We start from the raw sequence: 21019 nt of genomic DNA on the forward strand, positions 1-21019 counted from the left end.
TGAATTGAATTGATCTCACATCTTTATTGCATGCAATACATAGGGACAACTCAATGCACCATTTGTGTGCGTTCAGGTGCTACATGAGTTTCACACTGTACTGAAGATAAAGTGAAACGATTCATTTATCAATTAGTTCATGAAAACATATGCAGATTGTAGAAATGTCTGTTTTTCTTCTTCTGCACAAGAGTTTTAAGAAGAATTTACACAAGAATTTATATTCCAGGGGTCAGTTTTACATACTCAGCGTGTTGAGGTGCTGCTCGTGGATGTACGCTCTGAAATACTGTGAATGCACTGGACAATAAAACGTTTTGCTGAATCTGAATGAACAAAAACCTTCTTAGAGTTTTTGTGTTTTTGGCTTTGGGAACAGAATAAATTAGAGTTCACGCACACCTGTAAAATAGTCCATCCATATTCAACAATCAGAACACGAATCAACGAGCTAGCAGGAGACAAATTAGCATAGTTCTACAAAATACCTTTTTAAAAAAGCAAGAAAAGCATTTTTTTTTCTCCCATTTTCACTCAGAAAACATCTGTTCAACAATGTGGGTGGGCCTCCTTTGTCGTAGTTTTTGTCTCGTGTTTGGTCTGGACTGCAAGCTGGCCAGTTTAGCTTGCAAACTCTTTCACTGTGGTGGTGGTGGTGTGTTGTGTGCAGATTGGCTTTGTCTTGGTTGGAAATCAGCAAGACCTTCCCTGAAAAAGACGCCTGCTGGATGATTGCACAGCACAGAAGCACCAACTACTTCAACTGTGCATCACCAGGATTTACGATTTGTTGCTGAGAGGTTTTCCTCAGCACATGCAGTGATTTTCACGACAGAATTGCAACTAATTTTGTAACTGGCGCAAACGTACGAGTGCTTCATATATGAAGGTTCTCTTGTCGTCCACGTCACGGTGCAGTATATCCAAGAACTGGACTTGTAGAGTCTCCTGAAGACAACATCTGTGAGTGCAACCTGTCAGAAACTTGTTCGCTTGTGTCAAATGTTAACTGCTGTTTTGGAATCAGGGTCAGACGAAGGCTGTGATTTAGTGCCGCCCCTCACAGGTCCGGTAACGACGTCTCCGGAGTCACGACGCGCAGGCGAGACGGATCCTGAGGGAGAATCAAACGGGTTGAAACTCAGATAAAAATACTAGAGAGTGTGTTGGAGTTACGTGGTGTTAAAGCATCTTTTCACACATTTTTCAGCTAGAATCTCTCACTTCATGACATCATTAGAGGCTTGAAACTTCTCGTCCAGTTTCAGACTCTTCCTCTCTGTCATAAATTCATTCGACGATTCACCGTGTCTCACTCACTGCTCTCGGTCTGTCTGCTCTGGCGTTTGAGCGGCTCCAGGCTGTTTCTGCTCTCGGGTGTCTTGGCTCTGGAACAAAGTCCTGAAGTGTGATGTAGTTTGTGAGGCTGCCAAGCTGCAGGGTCGACTGCTGCTGCTGCTGCGGCTGCTTACTGGTCCGGTTTAGACCTGAGACAGAAACAGAACGTGAAAATACAATCTGTGATAGAATTTAAAACGTCATCACAGAAAGGTATGAGTGTCTGGGTAATCTCGCCGGCTTTAAATTCACTCCTGAAACGCATGAGCAGCCCTCTACGTACGATCGTCCCTGCTGTGAGATGAAGGTGAGATTAAAGTGGGCGGGTGCGGTTACCTGCCGAGGGACTTCGGGTGCTCAATCTGCTGACTGACAGCGAGCAGCAAGTCCTGCTTTGTGCTGCAAGAGAACAAGAGAAGTGGGAGTGAAATGTCAAGGATATTTAAAGTGAGACACAAAGAATCTGTTTGGCCGTGTGGTTTGCTTTAGCATGTTTTCTGCGATGGTTTTCCACCTGCTGTCGAGGTTCCTCTGGTGAGAGCCGTCTCCATGTCGCTCATCTGGCCCTGCAGCTTGTCCACTTGCTGGAAGGCTTCGTGTTTTAGGCTGCGCTCCTGCTGTAGTTGACCCTTCACCTGAATCCACACGGTGCACGACGGTACGATTAAAAAAAAAAAAAAAAAAAAAAAAAAAAAAAAAAAGCAGAGAAGTCAAACATTCATGTTGTTATTCCTGGTGAAGATTTTCAAATATCTGAGTGAAATGTCTCAACTCTTCCATAGATGATCTTTGAAATATGACCTCATGCTGAATGACAACACACTAAACTAACATGGTGAACGTGGTAAATATACAAACGAAGTGACAGTACACTGTTGATCCTATCTCCTGGATGAAAACTCTATTTAAAAATGAACCTCCTGAAGCCCCGCGTCCTCATATGGGGACATTAAGTTTTGGGTTTTATCACAGCTTTTTCTGCTTCATTTAAACCCCTTATCCTCATGAGTGGACGCTTTAGTCTGCCATCTAGTGATAGTAAAGGGTCAAAATACTAGTCGGTGTAAAAACATGTTTCATTCCACAGATAATCACAGGACTACGAAAGAGTATCTGGGCCAAACTTGAGGAAAAAAATTTAGCGGAAGTAGATTTTTTTATTTATTTTTTTTCATCATGCACTTTGAGAAAAAAAGTCAAAATTTCAAGAAAATAAAACAAAATTTCAGGACAAACGCGATGACATAGAAAACATAATTGAAATTTACGGTTGAAACTTTCTTCTAATTAACATTTCTATTTCGATATTACAGCAAATTTAACATATTTTGTCAACAGCAACAACCTACAACGTCGCTAATTAGCAAGTACTCGTTACAGTTTTATATTTTGTCACACATTGGGTGACGTTATTATAATATAAATAATGAAATAATTCCAGTGTCCACACATGAGGACATAGATTTTTTTGTTTTGTTGTTTATTTTTTTCAAAAACTACTACTTCCTGTTCAAAGTTGATGCTTAGTTTGTATACGTCTTAGGTCCTACTGATCCCAAATACAGACCAAATAAAAGCTCGGGTCTCAGGAGGTTATAGATCCATGTTTGTTTTTTACATTTCCTTGATTAAGCACATAAAGATCTCAACTTTGGCCCTAGCCTTGAAGTACATGAAATGTTGAAATTTCACAGAGCACACTACATTGCCATGTAGAAGTATCTTCCCATCACTTGGCGTCTGCAGTCAATGAACGTGCTGACCTGCCGGATCTCTTTGGCGCTGCGTTGTCTCTGCAGTCGGTTCATCCTGCTGCCTCTGTCCAGCTGCTCGCCGAGCTCTCTGAGCTGCCTGTCTCTGTCCTCCACGTCGGCTCTCATCTGCTCCAGGCTCTGCACCCGAAAACTGTCCAGCTCCTGTCTGCTGCGGGCCTCCTGCGCAGACTGATGCCTGACCACCTGCAGCTCCTCTGTCTGCGGGAAAGCATAAGTGTACATTTAGTGACTACATCCAGGCCCTGCACAGTAGGTTCACACTAAAATGAAATGTAAAAAAAAAAGTCATTGTTCACTTTGTTGCAGAGCTTTACATGAATCATGGAGCAAAATGTGATTTAAACACTTGGATTTGATGCTAGTGACGTTTGATATCGGCGATACTGATCCCATAGTTGTAAAAATACACTCTAATGTGTCTAGTAAACCTAGAAAAAAGTAGTGTTTTTAAAATCAAATCTTCATAAAGAATACAAGATGTTTATTCTAAACTCTGAAGTATGTTGCGGTAGAGGACTCATTTACTATATAGCCGCACTAAAACAGCAACAGGAAGAAAACAAAAAAAAAAACAGAGACACAATCAAACAAAATATGTGAAAATGCGGTTTCAAACACTAAAAAAAAAAAAACATTTTAATTGTGACACTGTGCTCTGGTATCAGAAGTATCGATGTGTCACTATCGATCACAGTTTGAGTCAAACATGTAGAGTGAGAACCGCAGAAAGGTTGGTCCTGAACTCAACAAGCACAAACTAAACAATATCATTTTCATTTAACCTCCTTCACAATGGATTTAGTCACATAAGAGGAGTTCATGGACTTCACAGAAGTACCGGGGGCGTTGGAAGTGACCGAAGATTGTGTACAATGAAGTCTTTGCGTCGTCTTTAAATTAAAATTCACATCTCCCTGCTGCCACGTGTCTCTCGTTTGTCAGACCTCAAGAACAGTACGTTTAGCACAGAACATGGTGCCTCCGCCTATTTTAAGACATAGGATAATATATTATTTTATTTTCAAGACCTGCCAATAGTTTTCCCAAACTGAGCTGTTATTGTATTTTAATCACCTTTCATCTTGTGTAAGAAAGAAGAAAGAAAAATCTGTATTTTTCCTACAAGGATTAATTAAAAAGTATAATGTACGTCTGAATGATCAGATAAAGTTTGTAGTTGTCTCTTAACACATGCATCTCTGCTACTTAACTTTCAACTGAAGCAAAAAACACACAAAAAACATAAAAAGCCATCAACTATGCAGCACATGAGTGATTCTGTAAGACATAAGAAACAGTGCATGTGGTTATTAACTTCATTATTATTACTGTTGCGCTCTGTGTTGAACACATAACCTACATTTACTTCCTGTCTCATCAGATTGTGGTTTATTTGTGGGCCTAGTGACTGTTTGTTTGTTAACTGTATCTCTACACAGTTAACACATGTTGATGCAGCTGTGAAGTGTTGATAGGACTACCCAGGTACCTTCCTGCTGAGGAGCCTCTTGTATCCGCTGCACTCGGCCTGACACTGAGACAACATCCGCCGGGCGACGTCCAGCTCCTCCTGCAGGAAAACCACCTTCTCCTCCGATACGGTTTTCACTCTGAGGGCATCGGTGCGACTCGCAATCTCCCTCTGGACACGAAAAATGAAAAAGTAACTGTCATACTTTCTGAAGAATGGCAGTACATTTACAAATTTGCACTTTGCGAATACATTTTGACAGATGTTTCAAATAAGAGTGTAATTAAATATATAATCACTAAAATTAAATGATTTGAAAAATAATAATTCTCATCTTTTCCTTCACATCTAATGAGTTAATTTAAATAAAATAAATAAGTAAATGATTCAAAAAAATTATTTATTAAAATTGTACAAAGAAAGGCTAAAGATAAAAAAAATAAAATAAATATAAATAAATAAATATTTAAAATATTTATTTAACCAAATTGTAGAAAGAGTAAACTAATAAAAGAACAAAAATAAAATACAAAGACTAAAGCTAAAAAAGAATAAAAATAAATATATAAATAAATAAATAAATAATAAGTAAGTATTTATTTAATCAAATGTAGAAAGACTAAAATTTAAAAAAGAACAAAATTTTAAATATAAATAAATGATTTATAATATTTATTTTTATCAAACTATAGAAAGACAAACAAAAATAAAATATAAATAAATTATTTAAAATATTTATTTAACCAAATTGTAGAAAGACTAAAATATTCATTAATACACAGGACCAACTGTTACAATCCCTTGTGCCATGATTTGAGGAAAAACTCCCTTTAAAACTAAAGCAAACTATTATAAGATAAAAAAGGACCAGATTGTTAGAGTTTTACTGATATTAATGATATCACAAAACTAACAAGTGGCTACAGAGAAAATAAAATGATGCTGTTTCCTCTCATTCTGTGCTTTTACTTTGTACACGTTCCTTCCTGCAGGAGAACAATCTGATTTTTGAATATTTCTTGCTGACCTGCTGAGTTCGGAGCAGCTCTCTGTGAAGTTTCTCCTGGTCGACCACCTGCCTCCAGCGTCTCAGAGCCCTCAGTTTACAGAGCAGAGACGTCAGCCGGCTGTTCTCCAGACTCAACTCGTGGACTTCCTCCCTCTAAAAAAAACGGGAATGTGCAGGAAGGTCATACAGCCTTTTCCCCCTGCAGCTACAACAATAATTATTAAACAGTTTGCTTGTGTGAATCCTCGTACCTTTAACTGTGTGAGCCTGAGTCCGTCGTCGTCTCTGGTGCAGCCGTACTTCTTCTTGAGCCTGATGATTCTGTCCACTCCCTCCCTCCTGACTCTGTTCACCATCACGCTCACATCCTGATCCATCTGCCGGCGATACTCGTCCAGTTTGGCCTGAGATGGAGACAAACGAAAGACTTTAGTGGCTGTAAAACTAAATAAGATGTGAAATAATCATTTATGCATTAATTGCAAAGATGTATGCTGCATAATTACAGAAGTTACAATGCAAATGTATGTTCTGAAGATGATTGAAGTGGTGAAAAAGGTGCATAAAAAATCTCTGCAGGTTTTATTGATGGACCAATTAAGGGTTAAAAAAAAAAAAAACCTTTAGCCCACCTTGAGCTGGATGCTGGTGGAGAAAAGGTGTCGGACCAGAGGCTCGTAGCGTTCCTTGAGTTTGAGGCCGAGCTGCTCCTCTGAAGTCTTCTTCTCTTCCTCCAGGTGAGCGACTCGGGCCTGCAGGGCTGAGAGCTCCAGCATCATCCCACGGCAATAATCTGCCACCTGGAATAATGAAACACTGATTACATTCTCGTCATCATCCGGGATAAAGCTCCACGAGGTCGCCATGTTTCGGTTTCTAAGCACGTGAAAAAAAAAAAGAATTATTGCCAAATTAAGACGTTACTCTGATTAAAAGTTCTCCCTGTCTGATTAAGATCATGTAATTGGAACTCGATTTTATCCGCCATGTTTAATTGGACAACGCGCATGCGCCACAGCCGCTGCGCCGGCGTATGACCCCGGAACAAAAACCAGATCCAAGAAAGCCGGTCGCAGAAGAAGAAGGTAGAACCACCTGAGGGACAGCGCCATCTTGTCTACACCATAACACGTACTTAATTAAAAAAAAAAAGTTCTACTATTATCCATCTTGTTGTTGTTTGAAATGCCGGTCTGCCGCATGAACAACTCTTGTTTATTATCATTACGTGTACCTGAAAGGCTGTGTATTAACCCGCTGACAAGACACATATCGCCACCTAGTGTGGAGGAGGAGGAGGACATGTTTCCGCTACCACTGATCTCAAAGTACAGCTGACAGAAAACAGGATGTTGGTGACACGATACGTTTTAAAAGTTTAAAAGTTTTGATTTGCATTGCAGGTGAAAATTCATCGGATCCATTAGGACACCTCCTCTGGGGACCAGGGATATTTCTATCAGGTTTCATGAAGATCCGTGACAAGTTGCTGACACTTGTCTCTACTGTATGTGTTTCCTGTCAAACTCTAAATGAGAAAGGGAAAAAAAAAAAGAGCCACAAAATCAGAACTGTACAAACCTCTGTGTGAGAATTGTTCATCTCCACGTCCTTAAACCTCTTCAGATCCTGCGATTAAAAATAATGCGTTCGTTTGAAATCATGACCGGTCACAGTTTCAGCTGCAGCACGTGGTTTAAAAAGAAGCGTCTGCATGTACTAAGGACTTTGCACATTTCACATTTGCTCTCTACGCTTGTACCTGTTCTCTCTGGTAGAGAAGCTGCGTCTCCTGCTGCAGGATCTGTTCGTAAAACTGGGAGTAGAGCAGGAAGCTGCGACGCTCTCGCTCCATCACAGAAGAGGCGAGGTGACTGAGACATCGGTACAGATGATCCTGAGAAACTTTCAGCTGAAAGAAGAGAAACTTGAGTATTACTGATCTGTGATAGACTGGCGACCTGTCCAGCTAGGCCCTACTAGTGCTCCCACGACCCTCCAGAGGATAAGTGGTTACAGAAAATTAATCAATGAACCATATATTGGTCCCTCTGCCCTCCATCTTTGTAGTCATTTTTTACTTCTTTGTAGTTTTTGATCAGCTGTCAATGTTTGTGTAGCTTTCTCAAGAGCATTAACAGTATTTAGGGTCAATATATAATATATCTTGCATACGTTTTTATTAAAAGTTAAAAAAAATGATGTTTTTTATGTTTATTATGATTATACCCATAATCCATAATTATTTCATATGGAAACTTATTAATAAAAATGACAAGATATCACTAAAATGTCACTAAATAACCATCCGGCTTTAATAACAACCACCTTCTAATTAGCTAAACAATAAAATGAGCTTATTCAAAATTTGTTTTGATTGTGTTGTCTTTGTTAAATTGAGATAATCTTGACAGATATTCCTTTTTTGGCAGTATGTCAAATTTTATATGGAAAATAACAAATTGTATCTGTGTCCGAGAACTTAGTTATTTAATATAAAGTAGTGTGTGAGTCAAGTTTGGATTTATCGCATGTCAACAGTGTTACTACAATATATTTATAAATAACTTTACATTTCAATTTACTAAATTGTTCATATAATAATTTGAAGAATCTTTATGTAAAAATGCGGTGATTGGTTGATTTTAGGCCTGAAAACAGTCAAAATGTGATCAACTATGACACCTGTCAGCTATGTTAAACACATATAAAACACTTAAACATATCCGATGAGTATTTTGTCCACCTCTCCGTCCGCCTGCTCCGCTCCCTGCATCAGCTGCTGGGTGAACGTTTCCACCATCTGAGGACGCTCAGGGGACAAACTGTACTTCAGTGGAGACTTTTTCCACAGCTCTGATGATGCACAGAAAAGACAGTTTTTTAGCATCAAGTCAGAGTTTTTTGTGTTGTTTTTTTTTTTTTTTAAATGTGTACCTGTAGGGAGGCGAGCGTCTTGTCGAGTTCTCTCCGACGCCACCAGGCTCAGCTCTCGGCTGATCCTCCTCTGCACCGCTCGGATCATGTCGCACTCCGCGCTCTCCATCAGCAGGTGAAGCTGTAACAAGGAGATTAGGTTTTTATTACTATTATTTAAGACAGGAGGATATAATTATGCACTTTATTTATTTATTTTTTTTGCACCTGCCAGGTTTTCACATCCACCTCTGCAGCTCCAGGAGGGGGCAGGAGAGACTGGCTCCCAGAGATCAGGGCCTCATAGTCGCGCTCTTTACCCATTTGTTGAGCCAGAGCTCTCATGCTGGGGTAAAAGACTTCAGCCCTGTAAACAAATAAATAAAAATATTAGGCCACCACATGTTAAAAACTGTGTTAAATTCCTACAGAAATATAAAAAGAATGGAATTTGATTTATTAATCTCCAGGTCTGAAAACGTATGGAAAATGAAAACTAGTGTATGGAAAAATATTCATGTTTCTAAGACTGTCACCACTGTAATTTTCTAAAACATAAAGTTATGAATATCTCCGGACCAGTTGTTAAATGGATTTAATCTAAAACTACATTTGTGTCACAGTCACTAAAGACTGAATCTTCTCATCACAGTGTCAGTGGTCGTTCAAGGCTGATATTCCGACTTATATATATAATATCACCTGTAGAGTTTGACAAACTGTTGATAGAGGGCAGGTGTGTTTAACGCCTCAACGCCCAAACGCCTCCGAGCCCAGCTCTCCTTAAAGACCTCGAGCTGCTTCGTGAGCAGGAGGAAACCCTTCAGCGCAGACTGGACACTGATCGGGTCCTGAGCAGGAGAAGGGGAGGAATCCGTCTCCCTCTTCCCTCCCTCTATTTCAGTTTCTGTGCGGATTTGATCGGCTTCCTGTCGAAACAGTTAACGGGACAGAAATGTAGCCGTGAATCATCTCGTGGATGCGCTTAATAAATCATTTACAGTTCCCTGTTCGCAGGTGAACCGAGCTGCCTCGTTTGCCTGCTTAACCGCGCATTTATACGACAAAACAGCCCCCTTACTTGGTTCAGTTTCCCTTCATGCAGAAGGTCACCTTTGTTGCCAAGGAGACGCACAGGCTCCGCCTCCTTTCCGCTGTTCAGGACGTCCTCCACGAGCAGGGACGCGCCGAGGATTGCAGCGTTGGCCTGCAGCCGACCGCGATCGCTCAGGCCGCTCAGACAGAGCTGCAGACACACGGCAAACCTTCACGTTACCTGGGATGGACGTGTTGTAGGTTTATGTGTATTTTAAGGCAAATGTTTTACACCTCCTTCCTTTATTTCTCTATTTTAGTCTTCAAAATTGATGTTTCACCTGTGAAATCTGTCTGAGAAGATGTTAAAAATGCATGATTCTTGCTCATAAAGGCCAAGAGGATTAAAGGAGATTGTTCTGCTGGAAGCATTTTGTTCATAATAGAAATTATTTATCTTCTGGGGAGCATGACTGTGTGTTTAATGCTTCTTTGTTTGAGTAAAATGATGATTGGAAAGACACCAACATCCTTAGCGATCATCTAAGATTAACCTCAGAAAATGTGAAACTTACTGAGCAGCACTTTTGAGCAGTTAAAAACAAGCCATGCCACATAAACATTAACCATTAACCTGCATGTAGTTTTCAATGTGTGGCACGTCCCAGACGCGCAGAGGGAGCCGTCCGTGACAGGCTGTGAAACTCCTCCACGGGTACGTCCTCTGCGCCTGCCGGCAGAAATGAAATTCTAACAGAGCAGGTTTCTCCTCATCGCTAAATGCACTTTTACACCTGGAAACACTTGCACACGTGTCCGCTGTGACGTGACGTGAATACCTGGCGGCCTCCAGCCTCCAGAGGTCGGGGAACAGGCAGCGTGACGCTGAACACGTCGGCCCGGGCGCTGCCACTCAGCTGAGGGAGGGCGGCCGCCATGTTGTCACTCACGCTCCGGTGAGAGGCGACGTCGCCAGACGAGATGAACGCCTCCCTGAACACATGGACACGACACACGGGATTTAAATCCTTTATTAGATTCTGGGTGTGGATTCTGTAGGTGTAAATTCCATAGTTTGGTGCAATTATGAAAGTGTTTGCCACCAATTTATGACAGGGAGGGAGGTAAGTAAATACTGCTACGCTGTTAACCGTAGCAGGATGTGATGAGCAGATTTAACTCCTGACCTGATGAGGACCCTGACGGCCGTATCAAACTGCAGCAGCACCACCTCCCTGCGTAGCTGCAGCAGACGACCCACACACTGTGGACTGCTGGGGTCGGAGAGATGCTCCACCTGCCTCTGAATTTCCTGCAGCTCCGCGCCTGCACAGCAGCACAAAGAAAGAGACACTGGTCTTTAATTTGGGTCCATATAATGTATATTTGGAGTAATACATACTTAAAATGCAAAATTCACGGTGTCCACATTAGAGCCTCTAAAATGGGACACATGTACGAACACCTCTTCTTATTGTATTTTATTTTATATTTGATTTTGATTCACAGCTAAATTAACTAAAAGTTGTGCCAGGGTCCAAAAATATATGGACATAGTCGTAAATATATATACCTGGTCCTGGTTATTTATCTGACAAGAAAAGCTGCCTGGGACACATTTTGTTAACTTCATTTCCTATGAAAATACATAAATAAAAAGGGTAAAATAAAGATGCATGTGATCTTCACTCCCTCATATACTCTTATACACTTATTTACAGGTGAATAAAATTTTAAAAAATATTCAGAAGCTTGTTGAATTCTTGATTTTACCTGGTAATGTTCCATAAAATCTAAATCTTCTTCACTGAGTAACACATTTACACCAAATACTGCATGACCACGCTAATATTAAGATAATTTAGAGCTCATGTGTTTTTATTAGTTTTACACGTAATAATACGCCCAGATGTGTTTGGTGTGTTTGAACCGTTCACCGTTATATAAATTATTATTGCATGGAGTGTTTCCTTCAGTGTTCCTCTGTAAAATAAACCCACCGATGCCTTCGGCGCCGCCCCAGTCAGCGTCCAGAGGTGGACCCGGCGCTTCCAGTCGTCCCCTCCAGCTACAGGAGTCTTCTCTGTTTCCCAGTCTGGAGAAACTGACCAGGTAATAAATAATGTTGTGGAGAGCTGAGGCTATCTGCAGTGTGTGATGGAGAGCTTCAGCACAAGCCTGGTGAGAAGAGTAGCAGCAAGAATTATATATTCTGCAACCAAAAAAAAAAAAAAAAAACATTCATCAGCGGCTTTTTGAACCAATCAGAGTTGTGTTTGCATGATGTAATTTGTAATTTTCTTCTGACTTCATTAATAAAAGTCATTATAGGATTAAACACTTTTTTTTCAAAAAAAAAAAAATCAGGTGAACCCAACAACTTCTTATTTTTTAACTGTGTGCCAACTTTCATTACTCAAGAACAATACAACTTAGAGTGATTCTGACTTTTGTGACAGAAACTTCAGAGTCTTGGCTTTAAAAAGAGACAATGCACAAGCTCCAAAATATTCATGAACAGCGTTCAATTTATGTCCTAAATAGGCGTTTTGTTTTTTGTGTTTTTTTCAAAAAGGCTGGAATGATAATTGGTTAGAATTAGTCCGGGTCCTGAGAAAAGCTAAACTCCTCATGTGCTTTAATAACAGTCTCTGTTGTGAGCTCCTCACCAGAGTGTCCAGCGCTCTGAACATGTGGAGAACCTCGGTGAAGTGGGGGACGTACCACAGGTTGAGGACAGCTCTGCCGTCGTCACGGAGCAGCTGCAGCGCCCGGCGCTGGAAGCTCCTGTAGCGAAGAAAGTCGCGTTTGATTAGAAGTTTACAATTTAAGAAACAGGGTCTGCAACTTTACTGCTGATCACAGGTTTGGGGCTATTGCACATGAGTTGTATGAAGGCTTTACACGGCTCCAGAGGGAGCGCGGTGAAAGTCTGATAAATCACTTCAGCCTCGGTCCCTTAAATCTCCCTCAGGCTACTAACGGCTAACATAACACAGCTGTATCTCAGTGAACACGTGAGCAGTTAGTCTGAATCGTAGCTGGCTGGACAAGAAAGAACGGCTGGAACATAAAATGTGATGTTTCTGTTTTGGTGTGTTGTGTCTTTTGTCCATATTCAGCATAGAACTGGTGGTCTGAACTTTCCTTTCGGTCGGAGCGCCCTTATATCTGCCTTTTTAATTAACTGATTAAATGCTTTCCAGATTTCCTTGCCTTCCCCCTCCAGTTTGTTTAATATTTCCTGTTATTCTTTCCAGTGGCATACGTTGCGCAATATTCTTCAGCCGTGCAACCACTCGAAGACCGACACTACTTTCTTTCACCTGCAGCACAGCAAAGTTAAAGTTTTTTTGGAGGCAGGAGTTGGAAACAAACGTACTTTAGTAAAAACTTGGAAGCTGGGGAACAAAAAGCGCTGCAGGAAAAGGCAGGGCATCAAAAAAAAAAAAAAAAAACACAACTACAAAGACAGGAGACAGCTGAGGCCAACGAGGGGAGCACGCAGACAAAAGACACAAGGTGAAAACAGGTGAATCACAGAGGCGGGAACGGACGGGAAGGAAAGAAATGATTGCGAAAAGAAGCAGGAAATGCCAGAAAAACCAAAACACGGTTACACAAAACTCACAACTGTGACATTTTGGAGTTTAGGGGAATGCTCACAGACAAGATTGACATTATTTTATGAACTACCTCACATATAGTGCATGAAACCTAATGTCTTTGCAAATTAATTTAGTCCAGATGTGCAGATGTTTAAGTTATCTTTTGTAGCACATTTTAAGTTATATATGCATACATTTTATACATTACATATGGTATTTTTGACACATTTTTGACATTTTACTACTTTTTGAGAAGCACATCGTTCTTGATTTTCATATATACCACTTTAACTATCAGTCATCTTCTGACATCATGTGCGTTTAATGGTAAATATGCTAATTATATATATATACATATATTTCTTAACTTCTCCAGGAATCTGTCTAGTGTCAGTGTGCAGTCAATGTTCTTTTTATTGTTGCTGACTATAATTGTCAACTATTTCTCAGGCTAATAATTTATATTAACTTTAATTCCATCTGTTTTTACCTGGGGTCGGGGCAAACTTCAGCTCCTGGATCTAAAACGTCTTTGCGCTGTCCAATCATGAAGTGGGACTGACGGATGGAGGGGACGTTGTCCAGGAGGGAGGTTAGACTGTAGTAATACGCGACAACCTGCGCTCTCACGCAGTGCTGCGACGTCCGAGAGCTGAACCTGAGGAGATATTAACGCACGCTGCGTTTACCTTCGGCACGTTCTCACTCAGAGCTCTCACTTTTCCCCTGTTTTTTTCACGGACGTACTTCCTGAGAAAGTCGATTATGAGCTCCCGCTTGATCTTCGCCTTCGCCGCCTCCTCCTGCGGAGTGGGAGAAATTAATTTTACTTCATTTGCAGCCAGTCACATTCATCATCCCGCTCAGCCGCTCGAGAAACCTGCGCGCAGCTCACCGGGGCTCTTATGAAGCCCCCCGCGGCCTGTTTCTTCTTCACAAATGAATTCAGCATCTCATCACGCAGACCCACTTTTTCCAGCTGGATGGACACAAAGGCTTCCATCACCCTGTGGTGGCAAATGAGGTTGTTTATTAAAAAAAAAAAAGAAAAATTAAAAAAAGAGAGAGGTGCTAATCACCCCCTGTGTAGCTTGTTCTTCGAGTGGAGGCAATTACCTCTCCTTTGTGGAGGTGGGAGTGGTCCTGGAGGCTCTGGATGGTAACGAGTTTTCATGCAGGGTTCTTGTGTCGCCTCCAGATTTGGAGTCAAACGCTGCGTCTTTAACTTGGCTCTAAAAACAAATTAAACCGAGAATTTGAACCGTTTTTTTATGTGGAAAAAAACAAAACAAAACAAAAACAGAAATTGTGTAGCAGGAAAAGGCACTAACACACAATGCACACCGATCAGGCATAACATTATGACCACCTTCCTATGATTGTATAGGTTTTCCTTGTGCCTCCAAAACAGCTGAGATCTTCAGAGAATGGACATGGACCTTCTGAGTGTGTGCTGCGGTGTCTGGTAACAGGATAGTGTGAGTGTTGAGGGGGAGGGGCCTCTGTGGATCATCCCACAGATACTTGATCAGTTTGGGATCTAGTGAATCTGGAGGCCAGAATTTGTGTGTGTGTGCCCAGGTTCCGACAGTTTCCCAGCAGGACACTGAATCGTTCGCTTGCGTAAATACAAACCTCGGCCGAAGCTGCCCAGTGACAGATACTAGCGAGCTTCACCGCACTCATCAAGGCGTTCTTCTGTGTAACCTGACAGGCCAGAGTCACCTGCAGGTTCTCCACGCTCTGCTCGTTCATAAGCTACGAGGAGACAACAAAAGAATAACTTAAGTAACTGATGGACCCTCGTGTTTTGTCTTTTATTTAGTAACTGTGTTTCATGTCATCATACGTGAGTAACTGTCTCCGCCGAGTTGAAGCTAAACCTCCCGATCTGGTTCTCATCCAGTTCGTGGATGCTCAGAGGAAGGTGGGACGGGGTGAACCTGCAGCAGACGATGCACTTTCAAACACAGGTATCACAGGAAAGCAGAAATAAAACAGTGCATCCAAAGAAACATGCACGTGGTATGTCTGCTTTGCTGTAAAACCTCCAGTCTGGCTGTAATATGTCTGCAGCTAGTTAAATATGGGACACGTGTTTTAACCTGTCCACGGAACTGTCGTCCTCCAGTGTGGATGTGATGAAAACAGGCCTCTGCAGGACTCGGTCCTTCTGTTCGGCCGCCTCAAACTGCAGCGGCCTCAGGTAGAGGTGGGACTCACCGAAGCCGAGCTCTGAGGCCACATTTCTGTACAACCTGTGCATTAAGTTTTCAGAATAAAATAAGATAAAATGTTATTTAAAAATGTCTTATTGGGTCATGCGTTAAACCGAATCTGGTACAAAGCTCTCTGTAAATAGTGTCTCTGTGGCCGTGACTGTTGCACTAACTGTGCCAGATGTGCCGTCTCTGAGGCTGATTCCAGCAGACGATGGCGGACGGTGACGAGCTCCAGCAGCCTGGAGAAAGCTTCCACGGCGTGCAGCTGTTTCTCCTGCGCCTGCTCCACGTCCCGCTCCTCTGCAGACTTCACCAGCGACAGGCCGACCTTCTGCACCAAAACCGGATCCTCGAAAAACACGCCTGAGAACAACTGACAGCCAAATAAAATGTTTATGTTTCTGGGCATCACGTCAAAAGACTCTGACGGAGGACGAATAAATCTTACATCTCTCTGTATCTGAGAGCTGTAGGAGGCTCCGGGTGAAGCCAGGTTGTTCCAGCTCTGCAGGGCCCGGCGCAAGAGCGTCTGCTGCAGGCCGAGGTCGTCGGCAACGCTCGTAGCTCGGTGCAGCTGACGGAGCTCAGCGTGAGCCTGAACTAAGCCCTCGTAGACTGCAGAGGCCAGACAAAGAGACGAGTGAACCTCCAGCAGGAATATGTTCATCAGGGCAGGGCTGCAAAACAAACAGAACCCAAGGAGGGGGAGACATAGAAGCATTAACGGTGCTGAATAATGAAACTCTGCAGGGCAACGGCTCCTCATCACCTGCATTTATTTACCTGCTGCCTCCCAGAGACACCGGGTGTTTGGGAACGTAGTTCGGTAGAAGGCCGTAGTCGGGAAAGGAGGGTTTGCGGCCGTCTCCCCAGATGCGCTCAAGGTACTGACGCTGCCTCTTTATCTGAGACCAAAGACACAATTAGTCATGAAGAAAAATTAGCTGACACCATTTATTACGTTCAAACAAGGGCATAAGCACAACTAATAATTAGTTATTGATTAAATGTTATAGTTAAAATATGCTACGTTTACCTAGCATCCTGCAAATCTGCAAATATGTCACATTACTGTATAATCAATTGAACAATTAATGCACATTTGTGGTATTTTGTCGTCACCTGATTGTCCAGAACGTCTCGGATCAGCTGCTGGTGGCTCTGAAGGCAGCCGGTCTCGGCCCTGTAGACCTGCACAAAGTAATCCTGCTCCAGGTCCAGCTGTGGCCTCCTGTGCATTATGTCAGTGATAACTCGGGCCAGTGCGAACCTCTCCTCGGTGCCAGCTGCATGCTGGTAGGCCTCATAGTAACAGTTCAAGAGCTGCAGGAGAAGACGAATGAATGCATGCACTTTGGTTTATCTGGAATACTGTGTCCAGTAAGAAGTGAGTGATCATAGGAAGTAATAATCTGTCTCTCTTACCTCCACTTTACTCTCCAGAAACTCAGTCTCACACGTCCACAGGTCGAGGAGAACGCCGACCCGGTCCACGTCCGTCCCGGCCCAGGAGTCCACGTCCGCCGCCTCGGTCTTCCCGTTTAGTTTAATCCTGCTTCTGTGGATGAAGTGCGAGCCGACGAGGAGAAGCTCGTCCCTCAGCTCCTGCAGGTCCCTCAGAGCAGCTTCGTACATGATGAAAAAGCCCCTCTGGTCCTGAGTGTGGATGAAACGCTGCTCTGAGCAGCTGTAGAAATCGTGAAGATTCTCAACCTCTGCGAATTCCATGAACTCCGAGCAGCGGACCTGGAATATAAAGAAGGTATGAGAACGCCATCAGCGGCATCTGAGTTTTCTCAAAGATGTTTCATCGCTCATTCAAGTGGTTTCTTCAGTTCTGAGTCTAAGCAATCCACAACTGTGGATTTTGGACCTCCGGTATCTAGACTTTCCTTCATATTGGGCCTGTGCAACAAGACATTAAAACATAAGGCGAGACACTACAGGTGAATAGGGTAAAAATTTTAACTAATAGATATCACCATGAAACTTCTCCGGTTGATTACTCAGATGAATATAATATTTCTTTGAATTACAAGTTTTCTGTGAATTTAAATATGCAAATGAGGAGTTATCTACTTAAATATGTGCTATTTTGCATAGAATTTCAGGACAAAACTGAATAATGGCAAAAGTGAGGTTCGAAATTCTTGTTTCATTTTGTTAACATATTAGACTTCCAGGTATTTGGTCTTTTTATCACTTCATAAAACACAAAATACCATCAACAGGCCATGTTTTTAGGAGTAAAATGTTATATAAATTAGGCTCTGAACGGTATATATGTAAAATCCCATCCGTAAATACCTGCAGAATGTAGTTAGGAATAAATTTAGGAGTAAATTAGAGGCACAACACACACAGAGTGAAGGGAAATAAACACCTAAATGTGCATTTTGAATGCTTTTTTTAAAACTAGTTTGATAGAAGACATGTTCATGAAGCAATATAGAAAAAGTGTTTTTCCTGCAGTGTCTCGCCTCAAAACAGACACTGTCTGGATTCCTATAAATAAACCCAACAGTCATCAGTTCATTTTGAATGGCTGGTTTGAGCTATGATTCACTCACACCTGGTTTTACCTTATAGTCGACGGGGGTGTTGTGGACGCACTGGAGCGAGCCGAGACCCCCCGCCTCCCCTCGTCCTCCTCTGGCTGCGTTCATCCATCCCGTCTCTTCCGCCGTGCTGCACAGCCCCCGGTCCTCCTCCTGCTGCAGCCCCGCCAGGTCAAAGGTCAAAGTCCTCTCCACGGAGCGCAGGTAGTTCAGCATCCCCAGGCAGACACGCTGTGGAAATAGTCAGCAACAGAAAGATCGGTCTGCATCCGATTATTTGACATTTGTGGCAAATCATCATCCAGAGTTGACAGACTGGATGCCTCACCTGGAGATCTCTGAGTTTCAGATGCCGCAGAAAAATCAGGGACATGTAAGCTCCTCTGGTTATAGATGGATCTGAGGCGACTTCCTCTAAACTGTCGTCCAGACCCAGAATCTGCAGACTGTCCTCCAAAGAGTATCCACTTTTTTATATATATATATATTGGAGGCAAAGACAAAGACAGTTGATGTTTTATGAGTTAGTCTTATAAATATGTTTTTAAATTTAATTATTGCTAATGTTGCATCGTGATCAAGAAGCCGACAAAGACTGACAATGATTTTAAAGATGGCTCAGTTAGACACACTTGGACACAACATGACTCCACTTATCGTCCCATGTTGTTGTGTGTGTGAATGTGTGTAATCAAATGTTTGCGTCAGAGAGGCAGAAACCAAACCTTGCATTAGTCAAGCTTGATGTTTGTCTCTTCAACCTCTCGTTGTCGCTCCCTCTGGACCTGGACTGGTGTGTTTCCTGCAAAGACAAAACAACACTTTTATTAGACTGGAATGATTTAAGAAGCTTTACTTTTTTTTAAAAAAGAAATCTTGGCGAAAACTGGACGATACCTTACCTGATTGATGCTGGTAGCTTTGTAAAGGCTCATCCAGACCTCAGAGATCTGTTGCATCCTGCTGCAGTGTGAGGTGGATGAGGACGGCTGTGAGTCGCCAACGTGAGCGGCGTGTTGTTTCAGAGCTGCAGCCACTTGGAGCAGATCAGGAACCTGGGCAGAAACACAAAGATGGTATCATTAGGAGCGTGCATCTGCCAAAGAAGAGGCTAATAGTGAAAAGGATCCCCAGCAAAGTGCCTTATTGCACTCTCTTATGATCAGAAATATGCATTACTGCAAGACTACAAGACTTTAAAAGTGTTTTCAACGACTGGAGCTGTCTGATGAATTATTATATTCTCCTATTTTTCCAGTTAAAGAAAATATATAGGCTACAAACAAAGTAAACCTTGATGTTTGCCCCTATTTTTATTTTTATCAAAATCTGCATTTAAAGAACATTCACCTGTTTGGTTTTCTCTCTTAAGGGTTGATCAGCAAAAAATGTGCAGCATATGAGCTAAATTTAATTATCAGTCATTAATTAGCGTGAAAAGAAACATTTAAGGAGACGTGACACAGATTCAGAGGCCTCGTTACCTGAAGAAACCTGCAGTGCATCTTCAGCAGCTCATCAACCTCTTTCTTTTCTTTCAGCTTAGTGATGAGCTTCTGTCGCCACGGATCCCGTCTGGGTTTCACCTACAGGACAGATTCATCCGAGTGATAATATCTACTGTCCTCCGATCACCCAAAAGGTGCTTGCAAATGGTGTGTGTTTTGGACATTGGATTTTCCGTTCAGAAAAAAAAGGACATTAACAAAAAAAAAAAATAAATGAAAAAAAATTAAAATCCAAAAACTAAAAATAAAATATATTTTCTTTATCAGTGTCGAGAATGGATAAACACATTTTTAAAAATTGGTCGATTTTCATTTTGTGCTTCTAAAAACAAAAAATAAATAAACCTGGTAGAAGACAGAAACAAAACCGGAAGTTGTCGTTTTCAACGTAAGAGGACGTACGAGGAAGGCGCTGTGTGACAGAAGTTGATGCACATGGATCAGTACGATCTGTTTTTAAAACAATAAACGAGTCTCGGTGAAGAGGACATGACTGCAGAAAAACTAAGCCGCATATTTCAGGTCAAAAGTAAAAATAACTACATATAATCAGGGAATAGTTAGCTACTAGCTAACATTACTCTTATGTGCATGCAGAGATTTCTGCAGATGACAAGCGTTGTTTTGTCATGTCAAAAAATCACGTCAGAATAAGGTCCAAAGACATTTTAGCCTGCGCTCGGGAAACCACAAAGAAGTCATGTATTTGACATCAACACAGTACCGTCCTCATACGTGCTCTTACTTTGAAAAGGCAACTTCCGGTTGCAAAATATGAAAAAACTTGCGTTTTTGTTTTGTTTCTGTCTTCTAACGATTTTATTTTTTGTTTTTAAACGCAGAAAATGAAAATCAAAAATGTTTATCTCTTTTCGACTGCGATAAAGAAAAACGCCTTGAATCTCAATTTTAATTTTTGAATTTTAAGATTTTTATTTTTTATTTTTTTTACAATTTTACTTTTATTTACTCCCACCTGGATAAAGGGAATCCAGTTCGCCTCCTTCTTCACAGCCATGTTCGCACTGTTCCTCCCCCACTGGCCATCTTTGACGTCTGTGCCGTCATACTGAGGAAACGTTTTCATCTGCTCCTGTTGTCTGAAGATGGTTCTGAACTCTTTCCAAACCTGCTCGGACAGCAGCACAAATTCAGGCTGGATGCACACAAGACACTGCACTGGCTTGTGCTTCTGTTTTGTGCCACTGATTGAACAAATCACCATGCTGAACAGCTCCGTCTCGTCTGCAGCAGTCCTCAGTTGTTCAGTGTCACATGACAAGTGGAAGTAGGCGATCAAGGCCTTAATCTCAGGTAGAAACTGCTGCAAGTGGACGGTGTGCAGAGGAACAGCCAGTCCTGAAATACATAGGAATTCAGATCCTTTTTACTGTCATGCATTAGTCTTTTCTCAGTGATTCTATTGTTATAGTTTAGTGAAAATAAAATGTTTGTCTGAGAAAGATCCTACAGATGGACATTTTACACAGAACTTATTATTCTACAACCGTAGTGTGCAGACTTGTCTCTTGTCTCTTATTTTGTCTTTTTGGTTCGGCACTTGCAAAAACTTATATTT

At 41.8% G+C, this 21019-nt stretch overlaps 1 protein-coding gene across 1 annotated transcript; it reads right to left on the minus strand.

Moving 5' to 3' along the window:
• Positions 1 to 278: 278 nt before the first annotated feature.
• On the minus strand, positions 279 to 20550 carry si:ch73-242m19.1. The gene is made up of 39 exons (XM_047610649.1): positions 20417 to 20550; positions 19417 to 19518; positions 18835 to 18987; positions 18658 to 18734; positions 18261 to 18399; positions 17957 to 18163; positions 16800 to 17120; positions 16497 to 16697; positions 16158 to 16279; positions 15823 to 16051; positions 15545 to 15747; positions 15258 to 15410; positions 15002 to 15095; positions 14788 to 14910; positions 14269 to 14384; positions 14048 to 14159; positions 13900 to 13955; positions 13643 to 13810; positions 12214 to 12331; positions 11545 to 11722; positions 10732 to 10870; positions 10384 to 10537; positions 10179 to 10274; positions 9623 to 9755; positions 9212 to 9434; positions 8738 to 8876; positions 8531 to 8651; positions 8340 to 8449; positions 7356 to 7505; positions 7175 to 7222; positions 6226 to 6393; positions 5845 to 5997; positions 5612 to 5746; positions 4603 to 4755; positions 3102 to 3311; positions 1853 to 1973; positions 1675 to 1737; positions 1321 to 1487; positions 279 to 1114 (listed from the first exon to the last, which is right to left on the minus strand). Exons 1-39 carry the CDS (start codon positions 20525 to 20527, stop codon positions 1061 to 1063), a joined length of 5520 nt encoding a protein of 1839 aa, XP_047466605.1. The 5' UTR covers positions 20528 to 20550; the 3' UTR covers positions 279 to 1060.
• Positions 20551 to 21019: the final 469 nt, after the last annotated feature.

This window comes from Mugil cephalus, chromosome 17 (assembly GCF_022458985.1).
Source record: "Mugil cephalus isolate CIBA_MC_2020 chromosome 17, CIBA_Mcephalus_1.1, whole genome shotgun sequence".
In the NCBI taxonomy this organism is placed as follows: domain Eukaryota; kingdom Metazoa; phylum Chordata; class Actinopteri; order Mugiliformes; family Mugilidae; genus Mugil; species Mugil cephalus.

Coding starts and splice junctions, on each gene's coding strand:
- si:ch73-242m19.1 (XM_047610649.1), bottom strand. CDS start 20,527: ATGAAAACGTTTCCTCAGTATGACGGCACAGACGTCAAAGATGGCCAG. Junction 16,052..16,157: donor GTGTCTCTGGGAGGCAGCAG/GTAAATAAATGC, acceptor TTTGTTTTGCAG/CCCTGCCCTGATGAACATAT. Junction 14,911..15,001: donor CGGCGGAGACAGTTACTCAC/GTATGATGACAT, acceptor GTCTCCTCGTAG/CTTATGAACGAGCAGAGCGT.